At 37.9% G+C, this 25,021-nt stretch overlaps 1 protein-coding gene across 5 annotated transcripts in view; it reads right to left on the bottom strand.

Annotated features, from left to right (window-relative positions):
- Positions 1-25,021, bottom strand: part of rps6ka3b (ribosomal protein S6 kinase, polypeptide 3b) — a 56,283-nt gene that overhangs the window by 4,224 nt on the left and 27,038 nt on the right. For 3 of the 5 annotated variants that reach the window (XM_079806616.1, XM_079806617.1, XM_079806618.1), the window contains 15 exons: positions 14,701-14,817; positions 13,497-13,578; positions 10,875-10,955; positions 10,713-10,792; positions 10,478-10,584; positions 6,033-6,070; positions 5,286-5,428; positions 4,888-4,958; positions 3,856-3,944; positions 2,452-2,516; positions 2,257-2,359; positions 1,949-2,070; positions 1,689-1,814; positions 875-964; positions 235-393 (listed from right to left, as the gene is read on the bottom strand). In XM_079806616.1, coding sequence (XP_079662742.1) covers positions 235-393; positions 875-964; positions 1,689-1,814; positions 1,949-2,070; positions 2,257-2,359; positions 2,452-2,516; positions 3,856-3,944; positions 4,888-4,958; positions 5,286-5,428; positions 6,033-6,070; positions 10,478-10,584; positions 10,713-10,792; positions 10,875-10,955; positions 13,497-13,578; positions 14,701-14,817 — 1,473 coding nt within the window. Of the gene's footprint in view, positions 1-234; positions 394-874; positions 965-1,688; positions 1,815-1,948; positions 2,071-2,256; positions 2,360-2,451; positions 2,517-3,855; positions 3,945-4,887; positions 4,959-5,285; positions 5,429-6,032; positions 6,071-10,477; positions 10,585-10,712; positions 10,793-10,874; positions 10,956-13,496; positions 13,579-14,700; positions 14,818-18,308; positions 19,580-22,683; positions 23,041-25,021 lie in introns of those variants that run through there. The other 2 variants (XM_079806615.1, XM_079806614.1) reach the window with 2 other exon arrangements.

Below are 25,021 nucleotides of genomic sequence, written 5' to 3' on the forward strand. Positions count from 1 at the left end.
AATGTGCCCATCTTGGCTTCTGAAGTTGAGTATCTCTGCATTAGAGCCATTATAAACCAGTATGTGGTAAGACACCAGGGGCACGCCGGTCTCACAAAGCTTTGTTTTCCAAGATCAAAATCTTACGTACTTCAGCTGGGCTTTTGGTTTTATTCCCTCCCTTAACATATTGAATTACGGTACTCATTTTAGTTTGTTCTTTACTACAGTTTGAGCTCTAGAGAGGTTACATACCCCTTGAGTGTGCAGGTACTCCGCAGTCTTTGTGATGGTGTACAGCACAGCGCTCGCCTCACGCTCTGAGAAGAACTTCTGTCTGAGGATCTTATCCAGCAATTCCCCTCCCTTTAGCAGTTCTGTCACCAGATACACCGAGCGGCCATCATCATACACCTGCAAACAATAGTTAATCATGGCTAATCAGTTTAAATTCACCATCCTTTCTATTTTATTGCTACCTTCACTTTTCATTAAATGCTATTGCAATCCGATCTGCAATACATAATATGATTAAGGATGTTTATATTGGCAACAAAATAAATTTTGTGTTTGAAACTAATCACGGAACACTTGAAGCAGATGCATTTCTAATGTATGGAAACATACTGGAAAAGATAATAGATAACCTGAACTGAGTAAGCAAGACAGACGGTAAGAGCAGGAACTCATTACACTATTCCCTCATTCCGGAAATGTCAGAGCAGAATAGGTTTCAGGTAAACACATCAATTCTCTTTGAAAAGAACAAGACATTATCTTAATATAATTGCATTCGGCCAATAAGACAAAGCTCAGAGTCTGCCCCAGCAGACTATTGTGTTTCATCCTAATAGATGAAAATAAAAAGTCTGCATCCTTGTTTTTAAACACTCACGTCTTTCAAGGTGATTATATTTGGATGTTGTCCATAGCGTAACAGAATTTCCACCTCCTCCGTTGGATCCCGTTTAGCTTTATTGATTATCTAAACATAAAACATATAGAGACATACATCACAATGTCAAAGAAACAGTATAAAAAGGGCTAAGTAGTATAAAATTGTCTTGGAAAAGGCCAGAAATGCTTTTAAAAAGCAGTTTAGTAGGAATTTAAATTCTGTCCAATAAGCTAATAATTATTTAATTTATTATTAATTATTTACTACAGAAATTCAAGACTAAATAATTGAAAATAATGTCTAAATAATAAAAAAAAACAATACAACTTAAAACTAATTGTTTTAATTGCTACAAATGCCTTTTTGCATTATGTACAGTATGAAAAATGGATATTCATTTTGAATTTTGATGAATATTACAAATGTTATTAAATTAGTTGCATTTTTAAATATTAAAAAGAACTTCTTAAAACGATTAAAGTTTAATTTTATATTTAATTAAAAAAAATTACATTAAAAATAATTATTAATATAATAACATTGTTAAATTGTCATATTTAGCAAACCTCAAAATCATTCTGTACATTTATAATGTGATTCCCTAAATTCACAATTAAAACAACTGGTTTTACTTTAGTATTTTATTTTTAATCTAAATGTAAACACAAATTAATTTTCCAATACTGACCAGTTTAAAAAAAAAAACGTTTTAATTTATGTTGCTATCAATTTGTCAAGGTGTTCTGGGTGGTCTATTCGAGATTTACTGCCTTAATGAAAGTCTGTTGGTTTAATATCACTCTCTCCTCACCTTCACTGCATACTCCATGCCTGTGCTTTTCTGTATGCAGCGTCTGCAGATGGAATACGAGCCAACTCCGATATCCTCCTTCACCTCATATGCGTCATTAAACTGAGACACGTTTCTGTGGAGCTGCTACAGAGAGAAAACAACCAGATGTAATGCTGACAAAACATGACTCATAGCTAAACCTTAAACAGCAATTACAGCATATATGAGGAAAGAAGCTTCATTTGGAGTAAAAACGTGTTACCCATAAGAGTGGATACCTGAACTATAGCGGTCATACTGTTCTGCAGGGGTTGAGACTCTTCTTCTGAGCTGATGGCCACAAAACTAAAACCTCTGAAGAGTTGATTGGCATTGGCACTAGGGGGTACACCTGGTGAGTCTACAGGAAAACACACAGCGGTTTTGATCTAGTCATTAAATACACCATCAAATAATCAGACAGATTTCAAAAGGTCTAGCATTTAATTAAATAGATTTTATGTATTTGTCTGAGAGGGGATTAAAGACAGACAGCAAACACAGTCTACCTGATCTAGGGTTAGACACAGTTGATAAGCTGATGTACCTTTGGGAGTTTTTGCAGTAAATTCTGGGTCAAAGTAGAATGTGTCATCTGGTCTCCCAGTGGCTGGTTTGAAGGGCGGGTGAATCTCTCTTCTAAATAGTTTCTTAGACAAACAAAGCATAAAAACATTTAAAATCACTATGTATTGATAGTGTCACTTCTTCATTGTAAAAGCATGTTCCTGTAAAAACTCACATTCCAGTCAATGGTAACATAAAATGGGTGTCTCTTTATCTCTTCAACACCATCTGCACCAGCACCTGCAGACAAGCATAATCAAGTTAAAATCAAATATGCATAACTCATCCAGATATGAACATCTAGTCAGTTTAATACACTACTTATCAAAAGTTTGGGGTTGGTAATGTTTTTGAAAAAAGTATTTTAAGGCCACCAAGTCTGTATTTATTTTTATCAAAAATACAATATAAACAGCAATATTGTGAAATATTATTATAACTTTTCTATTGTAGTATATTTTAAAATGTCATTTATTCCTGTGATGGCAAAGTTGAATTTTCAGCATCACTACTCCAGTCTTCAGTCACATGATCCTTCAGAAATCATTCTAATATGATTATTATTTTAAATAGAAATCTTGTAACATTATAAAACATTTTTACTCTCACATTTGATCAAATTAATGCATTATTGCAGCCTGGATGCCAGCCGAATTTAGCCCCACCCACAACATTTGAGTTCGGGAAATTCGGTCTGAGGCCGTCCCAAATGGCACCCTAAACCCTCACGGTCTTCCTTTGAGTCCACACTTTCTCTGCGTAATGCCGCTTTGACTGCCGGGAAGAAGTCAGCTGCGTAACCCGCACCAGTGCGGGCTCGGCAGAAGTGCGCATCGAGGGCGCATTTCGACCTCAAAGGGGGCACTCGCGAGCACCCTTCTGAGACCTAAAATGACAAATGGGACACCCTGCAGTCTCTTAACGGACACGTGCACGCAGCAGCCATTGTAAGTCCACAAGACTGAAAGTGCACATGAAGTGTGCCATTTGGGACAGGGCCTGATCCGTTGTGGAGCAACTATGCCTGAACAGGAGCTGTTCGGACCAATCAAATTGTCAGGGCGGGCTTTATACGATGATGGACAGATGATCAACAGTAACGTAAGCATTCACGTCACCAAGGAGCGCTTGGGTTGAATTCGTTCTAATCCTAAACGGAGAACTTGTTCGTATATGCATTCACCTTTACTATTTCTCTCAAAAATGATGATCGTGTTGGTAAGTACTCTGTGTATCCTTAAATTATTTTTACAACACCAGCAAAGATCGTTTACACTCATCTTCTACTACTTATTCCAGTGTGCGTGCAGTTGAGTTCTGTTGACAACTATGCGTCGCTCCGTTGCTCTGATTGGTCGTAGGTCTATCCAATTGAGGTATTTCCTGGTTCGGTTGAAACACACCCCATAATCACAGCCCAATGGAGCAGTATCAGACTCAAATTCTGACTAGAGTTGAGTATGACGACGTCAGGCAAGCATTATTGCTGAACAATAGTATTAATTTCTTTAAAAAAAAAAAAAAAAAAAAAATCCCTGATCCCAAACTTTCGCACGATAGTGTATACAAGTGGGCTTACCTAATCTATTGGAAGGGTTTCGTTTGAAAAGGCTCCTGAGGAGACTCTGAGCTTCTGAACTCAGAAACTGAGGCATTCCCAGCTTCGCCCTACAAAAGGAGAGGGCAAAAGTCAAGCTAGTGGTCAGAGATTCGGCACATGCATGGAAAGTTCACATACAATTTGATGCATAATGAAAGTTCATCCTGATGGATTTTCTTAAGTTACACTATGGTAAGTGCTGGTCGTCGACCAATCGGATTGACATACTCTCATTCTAACGTTCTGTCTACCAAGTGTTTTTATACATAGCTTCTCACTTCCAATTTGCCTGCATGACTAGTAAAATGTACAGTCCATGTAATTTAAATGGGCAGAAGGTCACTCCCTATCTAAGTGGGCAGTTTTGGACCAGAATGTGCTGCAATGTGTATCAGACCTTGTGGTGATAAAGTCAAATTATGGTCAAAAATCTGTCTAAACAAGCCTAGAGGTCAGATAACAAAAAGGAGGACAAAGACAAAGTCAGTCACTGTCGTATGCACTGATGTCATTCCCACAGCTAACACTTCATTTATTCATATCAGTGGTAATTGTCTGTTCTTATCAGTCCTCTGCAGAAGCCTCAAATGAACACTGTAATTGACAAACCCTCATCTCGCCTTCATTTTGAAGGTCTGCAGTCATTCCACTAAAACCACATTACTACAGTTTATCAAAGCCATCAAACTGTACTAAAGGACCTTTGATTATAACCATGAACCACAGCAGTGCTAATGTGGCACGCATGAGTGTTATTCACCCCTCAGCAGGCTGCTTTATGACGTGACGTGTGTTTTGTGCGGTTCCATGTTTACTGATGGTTAAGTGGTTAGTCTTTAGGCTAAACAGCACTGTCAGCTAAACCAACGGCTTATCCTCATCGCTTACAGCACTTAGCATCCAGATGTTAGTCAGACCAATTCCGCTGGCTTTTCCCACTCAGACTGGATGACTGTGTTTAGATTATAGTGTTCCATCGAGAAGGCGGAAGGATGAGGCCGTCACACTCACTTTAGAATCATAGTCATGGTTTCCTTGCGGTCCTTGCCTTGGAAAGGCAGCGTTCCAGTCAGCATTTCAAACTGAGGATGGAGAGCAAAACAAGTTGTGATTTTCTGGCCGATATCTGCTGGCTGAAGGTGCTAGAACATTATTCCAGATCGTTCCGGCCAAGTTTACAGTAACTGTTCAAGATTTCATTTATCATTTTATAATAATTGCTATTTTATAATTATAGTTTAAAATGACTTAAATGTATTTTAAAATATAATTATTTAAAATAAAATAATTAATTAATTAATAAAATTAAACTTTTAATGAGGAAACAAATGACTGAGATCACCTTTAATGGGAATGTATATAAAATTCTCAATAGACAAAAATAAAAACAGGAAGTGGCACTCCCTCACCATGAGTACACCGTAAGACCACCAGTCAGCGCTATAAGTGTGTCCTCTTCGGTTCACCACTTCGGGAGCCATATACTCAACCGTCCCGCAGAAAGAATATGCTTTATTTTCATGATCGATCGACTCCTTACTGAGTCCAAAATCTGAAGATACACACAAACACACTTTCAGTACGGCAACATCAGTGTTGTTATTGTTACCTAAAAATATTAAAATCTTACAAATAAAGCTGAAATAAAATAAAATATAAATATTATATGAAAAATGTAAACCTAAAAAAGAAAAAAACAACAACAACATAGAAATTCTACCTTATCAACTACCTGAAATAACATACTAAAATGACTAAAACTAAATTAAATAAAAACTAAAATAAAAGCTAAATTAAAATATATAAAAAAAGATAAAAAAAAAAAAAAATCACAACAAAATAAAGCATAAACTAAAACACAGCTATTTTTAAATATTTATAAATGCTATTTTAGTATATAAATCATACTAAAATAGCACTGGGCCCAATCTTAGTTTCCCCGCATTCATTCCACAAAAACTAATTTTCCACATATTAGTTCTGTGCAGTTCACCTTCTCATATAGTGTGGTTTAGATGGTCATAAACCTCAGTGAAGGTTAAAGCGTCTGTCTGTCCTCCCATGAGGCTGGAGTTAAACGGTATCAACACAAGGCCCTAAACGCTCAAAGTGGCCCCATGCTGATGCAGCCATTCCAGCAATCTGAAATTACCTACCTGTCAGCTTTATGTGGCCGTCCTCATCCAGGAGAATGCTGAAATTACACAGATTCACAGCATTAAAAAGCCATTTAACAGAGCATGAACACACTCACACAAAGGGTCCCCTTACTTTCTATCGCCATTCCCACCATGAGCCATAAGGACATATCTCTATGTGTCACGGCTACAAGACTACAACCGTTATTTTTATAGCTCTATTCTCTCCAGACATAAAAGTGATTTATGGACGACCTCAAAGACAGCAATGAAGTAGGATTAAAAAAGGAGTGAAGGTGTTTTGATTGACAAACAATGAAAAATAAAAGTACAAAGGGAAGTATGGAAAGAAAAAATATAAAAGTACAAAGGGAAGTATGGAAAGAAAAAATATAAAAAGTCTCTTGAGCTCACCAAAGCTGCATTTCTTTTAACAAAAATACAGTAAAAATTGTAATATTGTGGAATATTATTATAAGTTTAAAATAACTGTTTTCTATTTTAATATATTTCTAAATGAGAACCTGAATTTTCAGTTTCATTACTCCAGTCTTTAGTGTCACATGATCCTTCAGAAATCATTCTAATATGCTGATTTGATGCTCAAGAAAAATGTATTTCATAAACAGTTATTTTTGTGGGAACCCTGATTTTTCTGGATTCTTTGATGAATAACAGTTCAATAGAAAAACTTTTAAATAAAATTGTAAAATTATTAAGTCTTTACTGTTGCATATTATCAACTTAAAGCATCCTTGCTGCGCAAGTTTATTTTTTTCACACAAATTCTTTCCATACTTCCCTTTGTTTTTAAACAGACAAAAAGCACTCTAAAATATAATAAAAGTATAAACAATGATTAAATAATGACTTTAATTTCCATTAACTCTTTAACTGCCAAATGGGGGAAAATTCCATCATTTGTGAGACAACGCTTCACCGCCATTGATGAAAATTTCCGACTTTCCGTGTTTTCACTGTTATATGGTAGGGGTAGCTATTTAAATAAGTAGAAACAAGCGATATTATCAAGCGGCAACCTACCACGGTCTCTCTAGAAGCCAACACGAAAGTGACTTAAACTGCAATTCATCGACTGGCCGCCTTTACAGCTAATTATGCCCTTAAAGCTACACTGTGTAACTTTTTTAGTCTATTCTTAGCTAAAAACACTTAGTTCTTTCAAAAATATATGTGCTCATTAAAGCTACACTGTGTGATATTTTCCCCCATCTAGTGGTGAAAAGGTATATGACCATCCAGTGAATTTTCGTTTCTGTTCCTCTCAATTCCGATTTCGTTTCAACTCCTACGGTGGCCGATTTAGTCCAAGATTAACATGGCTTCCAGTTCGACCTCGTCCACATTCCCACACGGTGCCTGTGGGATATTCTGTGCGCAGTGGGACTGTTGGAACTTAACTGTCCTAATTATTCGGCTAGAAAGAACTGCAGCTAATCCAGAGTGAACTTTGATGATAGTAATGTTTATTCAGTCATCCAATTGCAATGCATAAACAGGTTTGTTTGGATACGTACATAAATGTGGTTTCTGTGAGAGAACAAATAAGGATGGTAAATATACATACACAGTTAAGAACTGTATAACTATACTTATAAGTAACATTTGTATAATGTAACCGTAAACCAGAGCTTATTGTACCATATATAGGCGCTAAATGCAGCTGCATTAAAAGGAGCGGAGCTGCCGCTGCTGCTGCTAACAAGCGGTGTCCGGTTACAAAAGTGTGCGCAGCTTTAGCACTGCAGTGCGCTCTGTATAACAATTGTTAATATGCCGATCAGACCTGATACATATTTCCATCAACATACATTACAAGCATTTTCTATAAACAAATAAACATTGTTGATAACAAAATAACTGAATGATTATTCAAATAGGTGAGCATTACACTATTGTATGTTGACACAAAAATACTTCTGAGGTGACATCAACTGAATTACGCGATGACACACTCTGAAACACATCTACAATGACAATAACTATTATTACTTACGGAGTTATTAACGCACAGAAATACCACACAAGGACAAACAGACTTTTGAGGAATAAACAAGCCAGGAAAACTCCGTATAACTCTGTTACTGGACGCTGCTGAGATGAAAACGCGAAAGGCGGAGCTTGAATTTACGGGTATGTCCCTCTTTGGCTAATGTACTTTCAAGATGGAGGGGCAACATGGCGACCACCGTTAGATCCCATTACCTTATGTATTTTCAATGGCATATTATAAACTTACGAGAATACTTTATTACTTGAAAGAAGTAAATATACATTAATGAGCACATATATTTTTGAAAGAACTAAGTGTTTTTAGCTAAGAATAGACTAAAAAAGTTACACAGTGTAGCTTTAATGTATATTTACTTCTTTCAAGTAATAAAGTATTCTCGTAAGTTTATAATATGCCATTGAAAATACACAAGGTAATGGGATCTAACGGTGGTCGCCATGTTGCCCCTCCATCTTGAAAGTACATTAGCCAAAGAGGGACATACCCAGTAAATTCAAGCTTCGCCTTTCGCGTTTTAACCGGTTTTAATACTCGATGGCACTGTACAAAATTCTCTGCCTCGCGCATGTGCGCGTCAACTTGTTCAGACTTGTCTGGTGCATGCGCAGAGAGTTTTCATCTCAGCAGCGTCCAGTAACAGAGTTATACGGAGTTTTCCTGGCTTGTTTATTCCTCAAAAGTCTGTTTTTCCTTGTGTGGTATTTCTGTGCGTTAATAACTCCGTAAGTAATAATAGTTATTGTCATTGTAGATGTGTTTCAGAGTGTGTCATCGCGTAATTCAGTTGATGTCACCTCAGAAGTATTTTTGTGTCAACATACAATAGCGTAATGCTCACCTATTTGAATAATCATTCAGTTATTTTGTTATCAACAATGTTTATTCGTTTATAGAAAATATTTGCTTGTAATGTATGTTGATGGAAATATGTATCAGGTCTGATCGGCATATTAACAATTGTTATACAGAGCGCACTGCAGTGCTAAAGCTGCGCACACACTTTTGTAATCCGACACCGCTTGTTAGCAGCAGCAGCGGCAGCTCCGCTCCTTTTAATGCAGCTGCATTTAGCGCCTATATATGGTACAATACGCTCTGGTTTACGGTTACATTATACAAATGTAACTTATAAGTATAGTTATACAGTTCTTAACTGTGTATGTATATTTACTATCCTTATTTGTTCTCTCACAGAAACCACATTTATGTACATATCCACGCAAACCTGTTTATGCCTTGCAATTGGATGACTGAATAAACATTACTATCATCAAAGTTCACTCTGGATTAGCTGCAGTTCTTTCTAGCCGAATAATTAGGCCAGTTGAGTTCCAACCATCCCACTGCGCACAGAATATCCCACAGGCACCGTGTCGAATGTGGATGAGGTCGAACTGGAAGCCATGTTAATCTTGGACTAAATCGGCCACCGTAGGAGTTGAAACGAAATCGGAATTGAGAGGAACAGAAACTAAAATTCACTGGATGGTCATATACCTTTTAACCACTAGATGGGGGAAAATATCACACAGTGTAGCTTTAATGACAACTGTGAGGGGTACATTTTTTTATAACTCATCCATACTTAAGGGTGTGGCCACTTGAGTGACAGGTGGATTGCCACTATGGTCAAGCTAGGTGGGTGTGGTTTTAGCAATCAGGGACCTCAGCTCCACCCACGTCCCGCCTCTTTGCCCATTTTCAGTTTACCGTGAGTGACGTGCGGTGACGCGCTGTCAAGTTGGTGACGGCAAAAATGCTCTATCAGATACCTATGGGTGACGTCACGGACACTACGTCCATAATTTTTTTTACAGTCTATGGACATCATATGCATATGTAAAAAAAAAGGCGATCATCAACATTAAACAGCATTTAAATCAAAACCTGTCTAATGTTACCACATGAAATCTTGACCCAGGACGAGCTTCAGGACTGTGCAAGCATTAGGGGTGATGCACTCGATCTACTCCATCTATGTTTTGAACATCGTTCTGAATCCGATCCAGACGTAGTATTATTTTCAAAAATATGATTTTCTCAGCTTTTTGCTCAAAATTTTGCTGTTTTTTTTTTAAAATGAAACTTAACCCATATTTAAGTGTTGATAAAGAATGCATGAAGCTAGAATAAATGTTTGTAATGTTTGTTTAAAAGCATAGGGTCTGTTCTTTCTTTTGACATATTGCATGTTCAGATATTCATACAAAAAAATATTCCATGAAACTTTTGTGAAAATGATCAAAAATGCTGGCGGTGGCTGACAACTTTGTTAAAAAATGCTGGCAGGGAAAGAGTTAATTCTTTTTTGCACTTTTTAAGTTTGGTTTCTTTGTTTTAAATGAAATAATAAATAATGGCTAGTTTCATTCATTTGGGTGAATTATCCTTCTACTTTAAACTGGGTTTATTTGAGGACATTCAGTACTTCTCTGGTTTCAGATCTCTGTAGATGATGCCTAGTCCATGCAGATGATCCAGAGCCAAAGCCAGCTCAGCCAGATAAAACTTCACATCCTCCTCTGTGAACATCACCTGAGGAAAGGGAACACATGCTTTATATATCAATCAGACTGTCTAAGCGTGCAGACATGCAGAGAATGCGTTGCAAAAATTGACTTGGCTATGTGAGACTATGCTTTGGGTAACCATTCACTATTTACCTCTTTTGACAGTCGAGTAAAGAGATCGCCTCCTCTTAAAAAGTCCAGAATCAGATAGAGCTTTCCTTCAGTCTGGAATGCTGCAGGAAGTACACAAGAAGAGTGTGAGAAAGAGGGAATGGGTTCATGGTTACCATTGATGGGCTGATGACCTGCACTTACCATAGTGTAGCTTAACAATAAAGGGATGATTAACCTCCACCAGGATGTCCCGCTCCATCTTAGTCCTGACCCGATCTCGTACTGAAAACATGCATAAATAACAACACTTTTGTTTACTTCTGTTGAGTTCACTAACAACATTTTCTCTCCCCTCTAACAATGTTCCCCCCCGCGCAGAAAACTGGCACAGCAGAATTACGCAGATGGCACCGGATGACTAATTAAATAAAGGAGAGAGAAAAATGCAGCGCAAGAGAGACAAGCGAAGCGGAGAGCTGTAAGGGGAGGAGAGTCATTTTACTCATGTGGATGTAGATGTGTTTGTCATCTGGAGTGGCTGTTTTTTGTAACTTTGCACGAACATCGATTTACATTCTTAAACAGCTACAACTTGGAATTAACGAACCAATACACTGGAATAAAAATAACTTAAGTTGTGAAAAGTAAGTAAATGCTTAGGAATTTTTCTGGAGTCTCACAAGTTAATGAGACTTTTGAGCTGCCTTTAATATCTTGGCATGCACACCTGCAAGACTTCTTGTCGAGGGAAAAAAACAGGACTAAAGACAAATGAAGCTAAAAGCCTTCCTTCTTTTTTTGTTGTCTTTGTTTAAGAGTCAAATTTGCCTGCTTATACTTCATATTATTCATAGGCGATATATGACCCGTGTCGATAAGTGACTATTCAGAGAGCACTGGATGTGTTCAATAATAGAAGTTGAAGAGTAACAAAATTTGCTCTTTGTATCAATTTAAAAATGTACCAACGATCTTGTCAATGGATGATTTAATGGATGATACGTAGATGTCCGGAGGCCCTACATTTCATAAAATGCTGGGTTGTTTTAATCAAATATGGGTTAAAAAGTAAATTAAAAAATGTAACCCAATGGCTGGGTTTGTTCATATTTGACCCAAATTTGGGTTAAAACAACCCAGCATTTTTAGAGTGTACAAGTTTGATTAAACCATCAGAATATGAGGAAAATATATATATTTAAATACAAGGGAAGAACAAAACACAAAATTTGGTTAAGGTATTTATCTGCAAAATTATTTGTCCCAAAAAAATTTTTTGCAGCAAAAGCATACATTGACTTGGGACAAAATATTGTTGTCCTTCTCTGTGCGATACAAGAATCTAAACACTGGCGCTAAATATCTATATTTTAATTAATAAAATAAACCTGCACTTAAAGGGTTAGTTCACCCAAAAATGAAAATTCTGTCATTAATTACTTACCCTCATGTCGTTCGACACCCGTAAGACCTCCGTTCATCTTCGGAACAGAAATGAAGATATTTTAGTTGAAATCTGATGGCTCTAAAAGGCCTCCATTGGCACAATGGCACTTTACACTCTCAAGACGTTGTTACAAAGTCCATCTCACTACAGTGGTTCTAAAATAACTTTATGAATCGGCGAGAATAGTTTTTGTGCGCAAAAAAACCCTAAATAACGACTTACATAGTGATGACGATTTCAAAACAAGGCATCATGAAGCTTCGAAGCGTTATGATTCAGCGAGTCGAATCAGCGGTTTGAATCGCCAAATTTCAGCAGTTTGGCGGTTTGACACGCGGTCCGAATCATGATTCGGCTCACTGATTCATAACGCTTCGAAGCTTCATGATGCCTTGTTTTGAAATCGTCATCACTATGTAAGTCGTTATTTAGGGTTTTTTTGCGCACAAAAACTATTCTCGCCGATTCATAAAGTTATTTTAGAACCAATGTAGTGAGATGGACTTTGTAACGACGTCTTTAGTACCTTTTAAGGGTCTTGAGAGTGTAAAGTGCCATTGTACCAATGGAGGCCTTTCAGAGCCATCAGATTTAAACTAAAATATCTTCATTTGTGTTCCGAAGATGAACGGAGGTCTGACGGGTGTCGAACGACATGAGGGCAAGTAATTAATGACAGAATTTTCATTTTTGGTTGAACTAACCCTTTAACCGTTTCACAGGCATTTGTTTCCATAGTTAGACAGATATCGTCAACATAATGATATCATTATAGGATTGTCTAGAAATATATTGATTATCGCAGAATTGATGTCTTGTGATATTATCGTATTGTGAGCCATGTATCGTATCGTGAGGTACCCTGCGATTCCTACATTCCCACATTGACTACAACATAATCAGTTAATAATATTTAGTTGGTTCTCTCATGTTTTTGCATGTGTTATGTTCGCACAATTTGGCATGTTTCATTGGGTTATCACAGATAAAACAACCGACTCCAAGCACAACTACGCAATATGCTTACAAAATCTTTAAGGGTGAACATGTCAATTTTCCTAGGCCGGACATCACTTTTGGCTACAGCATAGGCCCCGATCACCCACGGAAATGGCAGAGCACCCATGGAAAAACGCGAGATAATCTCTACTCATTTCAATTCAGGGAATCAGACACCTCTTTGTTTAGTGGATCTCAGATCGGGTCCCAGCGGATCGTAAATACATTCAATTCTACTGTTATATTTAGAATTACAACATAACCTGACATTAAAGCTTGTGCTTACTGTTTTTTGCTAAAAAATGATCAGGTATGTCCGCTAGAGAGCAAAATTATGTTCTAGATGTCAGCATTGGCCAATGACAAAACCATATTACCTTTTAGCGTGGCTTTTTTCAGCACTTTCATTGCGTAAAGCTGCCCTGCATCTGGGCCTGTTGTCTTCTTCACCAAAAACACCTGCGACACACAACCAAAATCAAGGCTTCATTAAAACAGAAAAAACACTTTAAAACAGTATCTATTTTACTCATCAGTTCTTTTTGAAAACACCATTAGTTCTGTGCTGTACAGTGGCACTGTCTGCAACTATAGTGACCGTGACTTGTTTCATGTGTAATTTTAATGAGATTGTCCTTAAAATGTGAATGACTTTTTTTCATCTGTGCATGGCTCAGGCTTTTATCTGTGATGATTATTTCTCAAAGCACAAAACACACACACACACACACACACACACACACACCAAACCCTAAAAATATACTCGTATAGGTGGGTGGTATGACCAAAATCTTATATCACTGTGTGAGCAATTTTAAAATCACAGAAGCAGTTTGAACACAAAATAGTCACTTTCCCAAATGTTTTATTTATCACTTAATCTAAATGACTTCATTACTTTAAAAATTAAACAGATTGCATCTCATTTGATTTTTTTTTTGGTGGTATTTTTTGGAACTTGGACACAAAATGTAAAATTATTCATTCATATTTTTGTGAAAATGTAAAGTATGTGTTAAACAAAAATATGAATTAATTACTAACATATATTAATTTAGACCAGGCTTAAAATATAACACTTAACTTTATCCAAAATGTAACGAGGGGGTCCCTGTCAGTTATTTTAATATTATTTATGTACATGTATTAATATTCTGACTTAGCTTTTATTTTTAAGCTTAGTTTAAAAAAAAATTAAGTTGAGTTTTAGTTATTTTGCTATGTGCTTTTAAATTTTTTTATTTATTTTTAATATTTCAATATCAATTTTAAAATGACTAAAACTGAATTAAAAAGATTGGACTTAGTTAGTTGCAAAGGCAAAAGTTTTTAAGTTTACGTTTTTCATATAACATTTTCATTTAAGTTTTATTTTATGTCAGCTTTATTTTATTTACCGAAGATGATTTATAATCATTTTCGTTAAAATAACAACACTGGTGGCTGCTCTCCATGGACCAAAAAGTTAAAAGACCCTTGGTATAAAAGGTATAACAGAAGCTCCACCTGTTTATATATTTCTACCATCCTATACAATGTATATAAAAATCATACTTCACAGCCCAATTTGATTTGACGTACCTTTCCAAAAGAGCCCTGTCCCAGCACCTTACGGAGCTCAAACTGCTGTGGGTCGGCCTTCTCCGAGCCCTCTTTAACATGGTGTGTGATGCTGATCTCTTTAACAGACACTTCTTCCTGGAGAGAAGATGGCAACAAGACAGAGAGAGAATTACATCAGCGAGAAACATGAAAACTTTGACAATGCCATAGACGGTACAAATAAAAAATAAGACAAGTAAACCGGAAAAAAGTTGGTCACCAGCCAGAGAGAAACACTTTTGCTGAATTCACCCGAACCCATTAATAAACATGGACATGCAGCATGAAATTAATACACAGCGGGAAGTTCTGCGAAGCGGTCGCAAACGCATCACTCTCACCCACGCCACGCACATCACAGCAGTGCCCCATAGTGTCCCACGTGTTCCCGGGCCCGACCTGGGGCTCGGCACCCTGCTCCATGCTTGAGGGAGGAGGGGTTGAGCCCCGGCTATCCCCCTGCAGCGAGTGCCTGCTGCTGGGCTTCTGATGCTCAGAGAGAGCAAGTCCACACTCAGTTGAAAGCTTGTGTGACGGACAGCTTCCCACACGGTTGCCATGACACCACCCCCAATCCTCCTGCTTCATCACCGTACCGGTGGGCGTGGAGAAGGGTGACTAAAGACACAACGTTCAAGCTCTTCTTTCCTCACTCTCTTCCTCCCACTCTCTCTCTCTATCTCTCTCTCTTTTACATCTATTTCTCTTTGTCTCCCCCTCTAATCCATCAGCTTTCCATCTCCACATGGTGAGATGATGTCATCCTACGTTGGCGTACCAGCACAGCATCTTTCATGAAAGTGATGAAAGTTTAGGGGCACAGACGGTCCTCCACCACTCAATATACTGAGACCCAAACAATAACAAAACCTCCACTATGATGCATTCATATACAGTAGTAGCGAAGACAACATTCCACAAAAATTTTAAACACACATCACAGCTATATCTAGGGTGTTTGACGGTGCAAAACTCCCCATCAGTGTGCTGTGGGTGGGGCTATGTGGTTGCTAAGGTATGCTAGATGGTTGCTAGAGCCCACCCACAAGTCTCTATGATATTCTGGTCACTAAATGTCATAAGTCTTTATTTTCTTATCCATTTTATTGTCCACCAGGCAAAAATGTAGGGCTGCAACTATGGATTATTGATTAGTTGGTCGATTATTTTTTCGATTAATCAGATAAAAAGCCCCATTTGTTTATCTTTTATAAACAAAACACACTATTACACATCCTGCCCAATGCTGTCCTTCCAACAAATTTGTCAGCCGAGTGCTATGAAAAATGATATTGTGAATATATCTACCCTTACAAAAATTAACCATGGTTTTACAACGAATAAATCAAAATAATAATAATAATAAATAAATAAAACAGGGTTATTGTAGTTATTCCATGGTACCATAAATTAACCATGGGTTTGCTTCAAATCCATAGTTTTACTAAGGTATTTGTGTGGTTATACAAATGGTAATCAATACACATGGTTTTACTATAATAAAACAAAGGTTTATTTTCGTAAGGGTATATCTGTGCTATACATTACATACATACATGCCATACATACATAAATACATTATGTGCAAAAAAGTTACTAAGCAAAAGGACAGTTAAATCCCTACATTAAAATTACATTAAAGAAAAACAAAAACACACAAAAAAAAAACACAAACTCAAGTGTTACCAGATAAGAGGAATGTTCTGCAGGAACACAGACATTCGCTATGGACAAAGTAACCCGTTACTGTCATTTCTTTATCCTGTAAATAGGCTATAATAAATGTCTTACATTTATATTCAATTACACGCTGTTAACCCTTTACAGTTACTACGCTCATAAAATACTTGAATTGCATGTTCACTTTTAAACCAAAATTTAGCATCCAACAGCAGATATTTCAGCTAAATGAATGTTTTTGCACTGCATATTAATTATATCCCCCTCTACTGCGTTCTGTCTATTTGATGCACATGTGCGCACCCGCCATGCCGGCACTAATTCAGTGACGTTTGAATGACTGCCAGGACGTGCTTTCATGCAAAATGGAAATTTTGTTAGCTAAAACCAAAACTACTAAACATTTTTGGTATTTGAAATATAGCTGAAATAAAATAAAGAATAAATAAATATTAGATGGAAAAACTAAACTTAACCAAGAATTAGAAATGTTGCCTTGTCAACTAACTGAAATAAGTTTAATTTGAAGTACTAAAATTACTGAAACTAAAATGTAAAAAAAAATTTTTTTATCTAAAGTATATACAAATATTACAAAATTACTAACACTAAAATGTAAAAGCTAAATATAATACATTTATACTGTTAGATAAAAATAGCAATGCTGCATTTGAAATAAAATACTTCTCTACTATACAGTATGCGAAAACAGTACACCAAAAAAGTAGTACGTCCGAATACATAATATTCGAAAAACTGTAGATGAAAATTCACCGGGTGACCTACTACTTCTGGCGAGATTCTGAAGTGCGCATTTGATGGACACTTTAGCATCCCATGAGGCCACGGGAGAGGATTTGTGAATGGCAGTGAAGCGACACAACTGATGCTGGTAGGTCATGTGACAGTAACAACATGCCATAAACATACTATATAGAGCGCACTTTATTTAACGGTTGCATAGTAAATTCAAATTCAGCACCTACTCAGACAGTACGCGATTTTGGATGTGGCGTAACAGCGATATTATAAAGACAACATTTTGTTATGAATTCAAATAAATAACTGTTATTTACAGTGTCATTGTACTAAAGTCAATAAAAAATATATATTATGCAATATTAAAATATTACCATGAAAATATTAGTGTTAATTCAAAATAATTATCAATAATTAAAACAATTGCTTTAGAAAATTTGGCTTAGAACAATAATAGCACACCTCTTCTTAACAAGCCGCGTGGTTTGAGGTATTATTTGATGTTTTAAGCAAAAACAGTACAGGAATAGGTTTAGGATATCCCAAGTTATATATGGTGATATATAGAGTGATAATGCCTTAGCAAGCAACACTAATACCAGATTCTCTTAGCCATTTAAAAGTAAGATTATGTTCAGATTGCCATACTATTTGTATTAAGAATGTAGTATAATGTATGTATACATTGCACAATATGCAAATATTTACCATGAGGTACTTGAAACCACTACTACATTTCACGAAAATCTGCAGTATACACTCGGCACAAGACTCAGAGTGTTTCGTTCTACTGACAATGCAATGCACCCAACCTTCAATTTGGAGAGTGACAAATGAATCATAGTCGATATCAAATCCTGATCTACATAATGAGTCACTTGGTTGAACTGCCAAATGTCAGGACATTTTCACACAAAATGTGGTCAAAATTAACATTTCTTGTTGCACAATACTGCATTCTGTTCTCAATACTGTTTTGGAAAAAAGGCTGAGCAGTATGCAGCATGTTTGTATTCCACTCCAAACACACCCTAAGATTGTCTACAATCCCTTGTGTAAAGCTCACACGACTTGTGTAAAGTCCATCTCCACGAAGATCCCCAAATTCCCTCTTCCTCCCATCTAAAGCCGATGGAAACCATAAATACCTCAGAGTCCCATGGAGAGCAATGTGGAAGCGAGGCCAGCGAATCCTCCATCCTGTTCCAGCCCAAATCAGTCTGGCATCGTGTCAGCCTGGGATCCCTCAGAGCAGCCAGCTTCCTGCCATGAGGTACCGGATCTCCATCCAGCCCTGACAGCGTTTCTAACCTTTCTGTCACTTCCTGAAGCCCCGTGGGCAAGTCTATGGTATGATGGTGTAGCCGTCTTAGTCTGGTCCAGTCTGGCGAGTTTGTCTCTAGCATTTAAGCTATGTATTCCCTTGAAACAAGGTCTGTTGAGATAAAGAATTAAACCAGTTGCACTCCACTTCAGATGCCTTGGCTTGGCAAGTTCTTGCTGAAAAGCATGGGAAAGGAACTTGGACTCTTCCTTGGAAGCATTCAGAAGTCTACAAAGCATCAATGCAAGCTCCGTTTATCTGATATATGAAAGAGAAAATCATTGAACCAATCGATGGAGGAAAGGAAAAGCAAGGGGAGGGAGGCAGGATGAATCGGCTGTTCACCTGCACCATGTTAAACACATACACGCATCCAACCAGCAGCACCTCCCCGCCTCTCTCCTCGGCTCTCGCTGAGCATAATTCACACCTCATCTCAATGTCGCCAAGAATGGAAACTGATACTTCAGAATGAGAATGAGTCGCTAGCGCTTTAGAGTCCAAATGAACGTTGATAGAAATACAAAATGAGGTATTTAAAATCAGAGCCACGTGTACTACAAAGATCAGAGGTATAGGAAAAAGGGTTAAAGGCCTGAGGCCTGACTCAAGCATGCTTTAGAGTGTGTGCAGTGTGTGAATGATTGTGTCGGATTTCTGATGGAGAGCTGCTGTCCAGTGTGTATGTGTGTGGATTGTGGTTGTAATTATTCAGGGTACAGATGGTGAAAATACAGGATGTGCATGTACTATGTAATCACTGACTTAAGCCGCGGTCACACAAGACTTTGAGTTTGAGCACACAACAACTCTACAGACACTGTAACGGTTGTGCTGGGTCACATTCTGTGATGTCTTTTTTTATAAACATGAATTCAACATCTAACAAATAGTAATACATTCAAAATGTAAAAATATACGATCTACTCGATTTTCCTGCAAAAATATGCATTCTTTTAATTCAGCCAAGAGGTCATTCCGTGACATATCAATCTTCTACTTGTCACACGTCTTCATGTGACGCGAATTCGCAGGTCAGAGTTCACCAAACTTGAATATTGGAACGCAGAGAAGTGATTTTTTTTTTGCATGAACTTGTGTTTCCTGTCTGAAACATTCATATGCGTACAAACAAAGACACATAGTTATTTTATTAAGCACCATCATATTTAAAGGTTTTGTATCTGAATACATACTAGATTTGAAACTGTTAAAGACTTGGAATCCCATGCTAAACATGGCCAAAGTTAAAAAATTTGGACGTTTGATGGAGTGCCAAAAATACTCCTACCGGTTTCTCACAAGTTTCAGAAAGTTTTTTTTTCTGAGTATGGGCCTATGTAACGTCAACAAGGGCAGAATTTCCTTGTACGGGCACTTCTCCTGGAAGGGCGCGCACGCATGTCGACCAGAGAGAGAGAGCAAAAGCACGCCAATCAACGCACTTTGCTTGGCTTTAGGGAAGTCGTCGGCTGCGCTGCACAGGTCACAGAACTTCACAAAATCAACAAATGTCACCAAAGAAGTGTGTTTTTGACAACCCTGTTCAGCTTCCCCAAAAACCCAGCGTTAAGGGGACAGTGGATAGAGTTTGTGTTTCCGGAGAAGCAACAGAGTTGCAGAAGTGTTTTTGCCCTGCATTTCGGCAATGATTGTTATATAAACAAGGCCCAGTTCAACTCCGGATTTGCAGATCGTCTAATGCTGAAAGATGGAGTGGTCCCAACGTTAAAGGTTCACGGTCATGCGTTGGAACCGCATGCGGTGCTTCAAATTAGGGATCGACCGATATGGATTTTTTAGTGCCGATGCCGATACCGATTTTTTTTCATCAGTCTTAGCCGATGACCGATATGGGCTGCCGATTTTCTAGAGCCGATACTGCTTTTGCTCCCTCAATTTACATCATAAAAATGACACAATGATCATGATGATAACATTTAAAAAAAAAAAAAAAAAGGAACATTTATTGAACTATAAAAACTATATTTAACAAATAGTAAAAAAAGAGTTCAGTGGAGAAAATAAATTCTGCAGTAGCAACAATCAAGCAGCATAATAAAATGCACACTGACTGTACTATACTAAATTTTAAAACTATTTACAACCTAGTCATTTAATGCTTAGGTGCACTTAACTTAATCTCTTGTAGAGCAACACCAGCGGTAATTCAGGAAAAATTCTTCCAATTCTCAGAGTGAAACTTTGGTCTTCCGGCCTTTTACCATCGTGTCAATTCTCAATTGATTTAGAATAATATGCGCGAGGGAGGGAGAGCAAGACAGTTTGAAGACGGTGAGAGTGTGTCCGCGTGCGCGCGGCCGGAGGAGAGGCGCGCTCTCGCGACCTGTTAGAAGCACTACAGTCAGTCTCATCACTCACCGATAAAACAAGGCTTTAGCGGGATAAAAATTTGCTTTGGCAGCCGCCAAAAAACGCAGTATGTGACGGCCGGTGTTGATTCTGTGGCGCACCACCTCGACTTAGTCCATGTGTGGGAAACACTGGGGAGAGACACACACACACACACACACACGCATCTAAACCTCAGCCAGGTGGTTGCTGAATAAAACTCCCACAAATACCACGGAACAGCGCCAGCATTACTTAATCCCATGACCAGTGTTCGTAACAGCTACCGTATGCATACGAACAGCCTACAACTTCGCTATTTGCAGCTCCCTAAATACAATGGCAAGCAGTTTTACAGATGAGGCATTCAGCATTTGCGTTTTCCATTTGGACGCACAAACTTGCTTAGCTATAGTTGCAAGCACATATAGAGCAATGTGTTTCCACTTTCAAAGTGTATGGCAATATTTCAACTAAGTCAAACAGTTAAAAGATGCTTTGAAAGTTTAAAACGTATCGTTTTGAAAGTTTAAAACTTATCGTTTTCTTGAAGAGAAGATTCTAGCACTGCTAGTGGGGGAGGGGCAGTACATGAACTGCAGCGTCTCCAGCAACACAGAGCTGGCTGTGGACGCCTGTCTGTAAATAATGCCGGGAGAAAATATCGGCGAACAGCAGCCTTGTATCGGCCGATGCCGATACACGTAAAAATCACAAATATCGGCCCGATATATCGGCCGATATAAACACGCACTAATCTGACGTAGGATGTCACAGCTTTAAGACGCTCTCAATGCAATAGCTGCGCACACTCGTGACTCTTTCGCTCCGCCCACACGATACGCCTCCAGCCGATATATATAGATTAAAACATTTAAAAAGAATACAATATAATTTAAAGTCCCCCTGTAGTCAATAATTTGATCCCTTAAAACTCATCTTTGATCACCAAAATGACATTTAAAATTTTTTTTCCAGTGAAAAAATTTATTTATGCCTTAAAATAGCTTGAACGTAACTACACCCTTGCTTCATTTAGTATACGTGCCATGAAACCATGAATATGTAAATTAGCTCCGCCTCCACTCACTCACACCAGCTCAGAGCACAATGCTGCACAATGACAAGTGGAAATACTGGTTTAATTCAGCCATATTTGTTTGAACCAGAAACTGATCAGAGGAAGTGGAATAGTGAATTATACAATGGTAATGTGTTTTATGTATCGCTCTCTAAAACGTCGGACACATAATGGTAATTAATATGATTAGCCTTTTGCTTGTTTAAGCTATAAAACAGCTAATATTGTGTTGCTAATGTTACACCAAACATGTTCCCGTTCACCATCTCCTAGTCAAACAGCTGCCTTCTAAAAATCAGTATCCTTAGAAACGCTTTGAACAACTCAGAACATCAGTGGAGAAATGCAAATAGTTCACCATAACATCGTAATTTACATCATATACATAATTAATCTGCTATTGCTAAATGTACCAGAAAAATATGCCAGGATAACCTGGCTTCTCTTGAGACTCCCCTGCTTCGCAGCATAGTTAATGATGATATGCTAAAGCCCGCTGGCACATTGACGTGATTGAAGGTAGTTTGTGACGTGAGGAACAATGGTGATTTCAAACTGTGTTTTTGAGTCTTTTTTTTCTCACTGCAGTTTCAAGGAGAAAATACTCCACAGACATATAAAACAACATAAAAAACTTGATTTTCACCACAGGGGGTCTTTAATATATCATCATAAAGTTTGTTTTGAGTGTCTGATAGATGCCTTCCAGAGGTACACGTCAGCTTTGGAGCAAAGCGGAAACCTGATCACTGTCCACAGTACTCACCGTTCTGCTGGGGAATCTTTCAGGCTGTCTCTGAAACAGCCTCCGTAGAGCCTTCAGCCTACATTGCAGCATGCGGATCACTGCCTCACCAAAAACAAGTGTCCAGGGCTTAGTGGCCGCCATACCGCTAGTGCCCTGCTTCTGCCTCTGGTCAGGAGGAACCCGGTCCAAGTGAGTGAGTATGCCAAAATATGATAGAAGTTTTAAGGAGTGAGAGCTTGGATGACAATCACTGACTCACAGATGGGGGAAGCCCAGTCCTTAAGGAGGGAGTGTTAAAGCCAAACTGGGAGATTCCCCTCAGCGAACCCACCAATCCCTCCAGTACATCTCTTCAGGACTATCCCCACACACTTTCACAGCTGACCAGTCACACAGAGACACATACACACACGCTCAGCCTTGTTTCAGGATGTTGGGCTACAGCGGAGATTAGCAACACCTGTTCTAAAGTCCAGTGGTGCAATGCAAGAACTGTCCCCTTCAAACTGAGACCAGGTGTGCAGAACACCGTGAACTTTCAATTAGCTCTGGTTACATAAGTAATCAATGTTGATATCTATAGACTATTGTGGCCTATGGCAGTTATAAATAAACAAAATTATAATACATATATAATAATCACTGTGGTGTTTGATATATAAACAACCACCATAACAACAATATATATTTATAAAAAAAAAAAAAAAAAATCTAAGTAGCAGTGGGGCCATACAAATGCTGGCATAACAAGTAAAAACTGGGCCAGCAGAAAAACATCCATAAATTGACATTTATTTTATACAACAAAAATTACTCCATTCACTGAAAAAAATGGGGGTAAAAAGAAAGAAAAACCCCCCACAGAAAATGGATATTATCTATTGGCAAGTTTGGTACATTTTGAAACCAAAACAAAATCGACCAAATATTGGCCGAATAATCCGCCTGACTGATATAAAAAGTCAATTGCCTTTTTACACCATTGGTTAGAGGACATTACCGAGGGACAATACCAGCTTATGGAGATCTCCAAAGAGGAACATACAATCCACTCGAACTCTATTTTCCACCTCTTCATGCTCGTAGATCCTGTCAGCTGCATGTATGGAATTCTGGGAGTCAGTTTCACTAAAGCCGCTTGCGCAACACAATTAACAGCTCGGCTGGCCAGGCTTTGAGGCCCTTGAAGTTGGAAAGAAAAACTCTATGCTCCATAAACAGGACGCCACACTCACCATTTTCCACTCAGATGACACAAGCTCATCCAACAGCTCTGAAAAGAGTACATTATCATGGTACGAGCCGAGGAGAGTTTCCTATTACGATGATAGGTCAGGTGCCAACAAACAGAAGCAGACTGTGGCAAACTCTGGGTTTGGGTTTTGCGCAAGCGTGAGCGCAATGGGGTTATGCAACTCATCGGAGTAGGTTTCTGACCTTAGAGAGCAGCTGTGAGATCTTTGAGGATCCAGTTTCTCTCATTGTACTGATGAATCTCAAGGTCAGTTGTAGTGAATGATACAAGTGAGAGTTTGACGCTCCATTCTAGAACAGTTTGATCACGAGATAAAACATCTTAAAACTCAGACATCAGAGGCAGGTGCATCGAGGGAACTCAGAGTAGACAATTATATATAAGATGTAAGCACCCAAATGAATCAAAGCATGATAGCATAATGTTAATGTTAAATAAATAAATAAAAATGCTTTAGTTTACGCTGATATATTAAGCTGTGGTGCTCATGTGAATGACAGAACTTGAAATTAATGAAGGCAAAAGGAAGTTTTATTCTTTGTTCTTCCACTACTTTAAATACAATTGGCAAAAGGCTATAAAATAAAAATAATAAAAGTTTCTAAAATGAATAAATAAGATTAACATATGCATTAATATATAATATAAAAAATTTATGAAAAATTATGAAAAAGTATTTCCTTCAAGTGACATCAACAAATTCAATAACATATCCAATATCAATCTATATTCTTAAGAAAAATGAAGTGTGTGCATTTTTTTTAAGAGACAAAAAGATTTCTACATGAAGCAAATGGAAGATAGATGGAGGCATAATTTATTCATACATTTCCGAAAGGGGGACAGGAAGATCAATAGAGCTAATCAATAATAAGTGAGCTAGTGTCCTCAACGTGGTCCGACTCAAAGCTTAGGCCCATAGCACTGAACTTTCTGTAATATTTCAACTGACAGAAACACTTACGAGCTGAATGACTAATCCAAAAAGATGTCTGAAGATTACTAGGCTAACCCACAAAAATCAGAGCATGTATTCTGTGTTTCTGCGTTTTTTAAAGGTCAGTGGTTTGAATCGAGCCATGACAAGTCAAAAACAAAAAA

The sequence above is a fragment of the Gobio gobio genome (assembly GCF_949357685.1).
Source record: "Gobio gobio genome assembly, chromosome: 23".
Lineage (NCBI taxonomy): Eukaryota > Metazoa > Chordata > Actinopteri > Cypriniformes > Gobionidae > Gobio > Gobio gobio.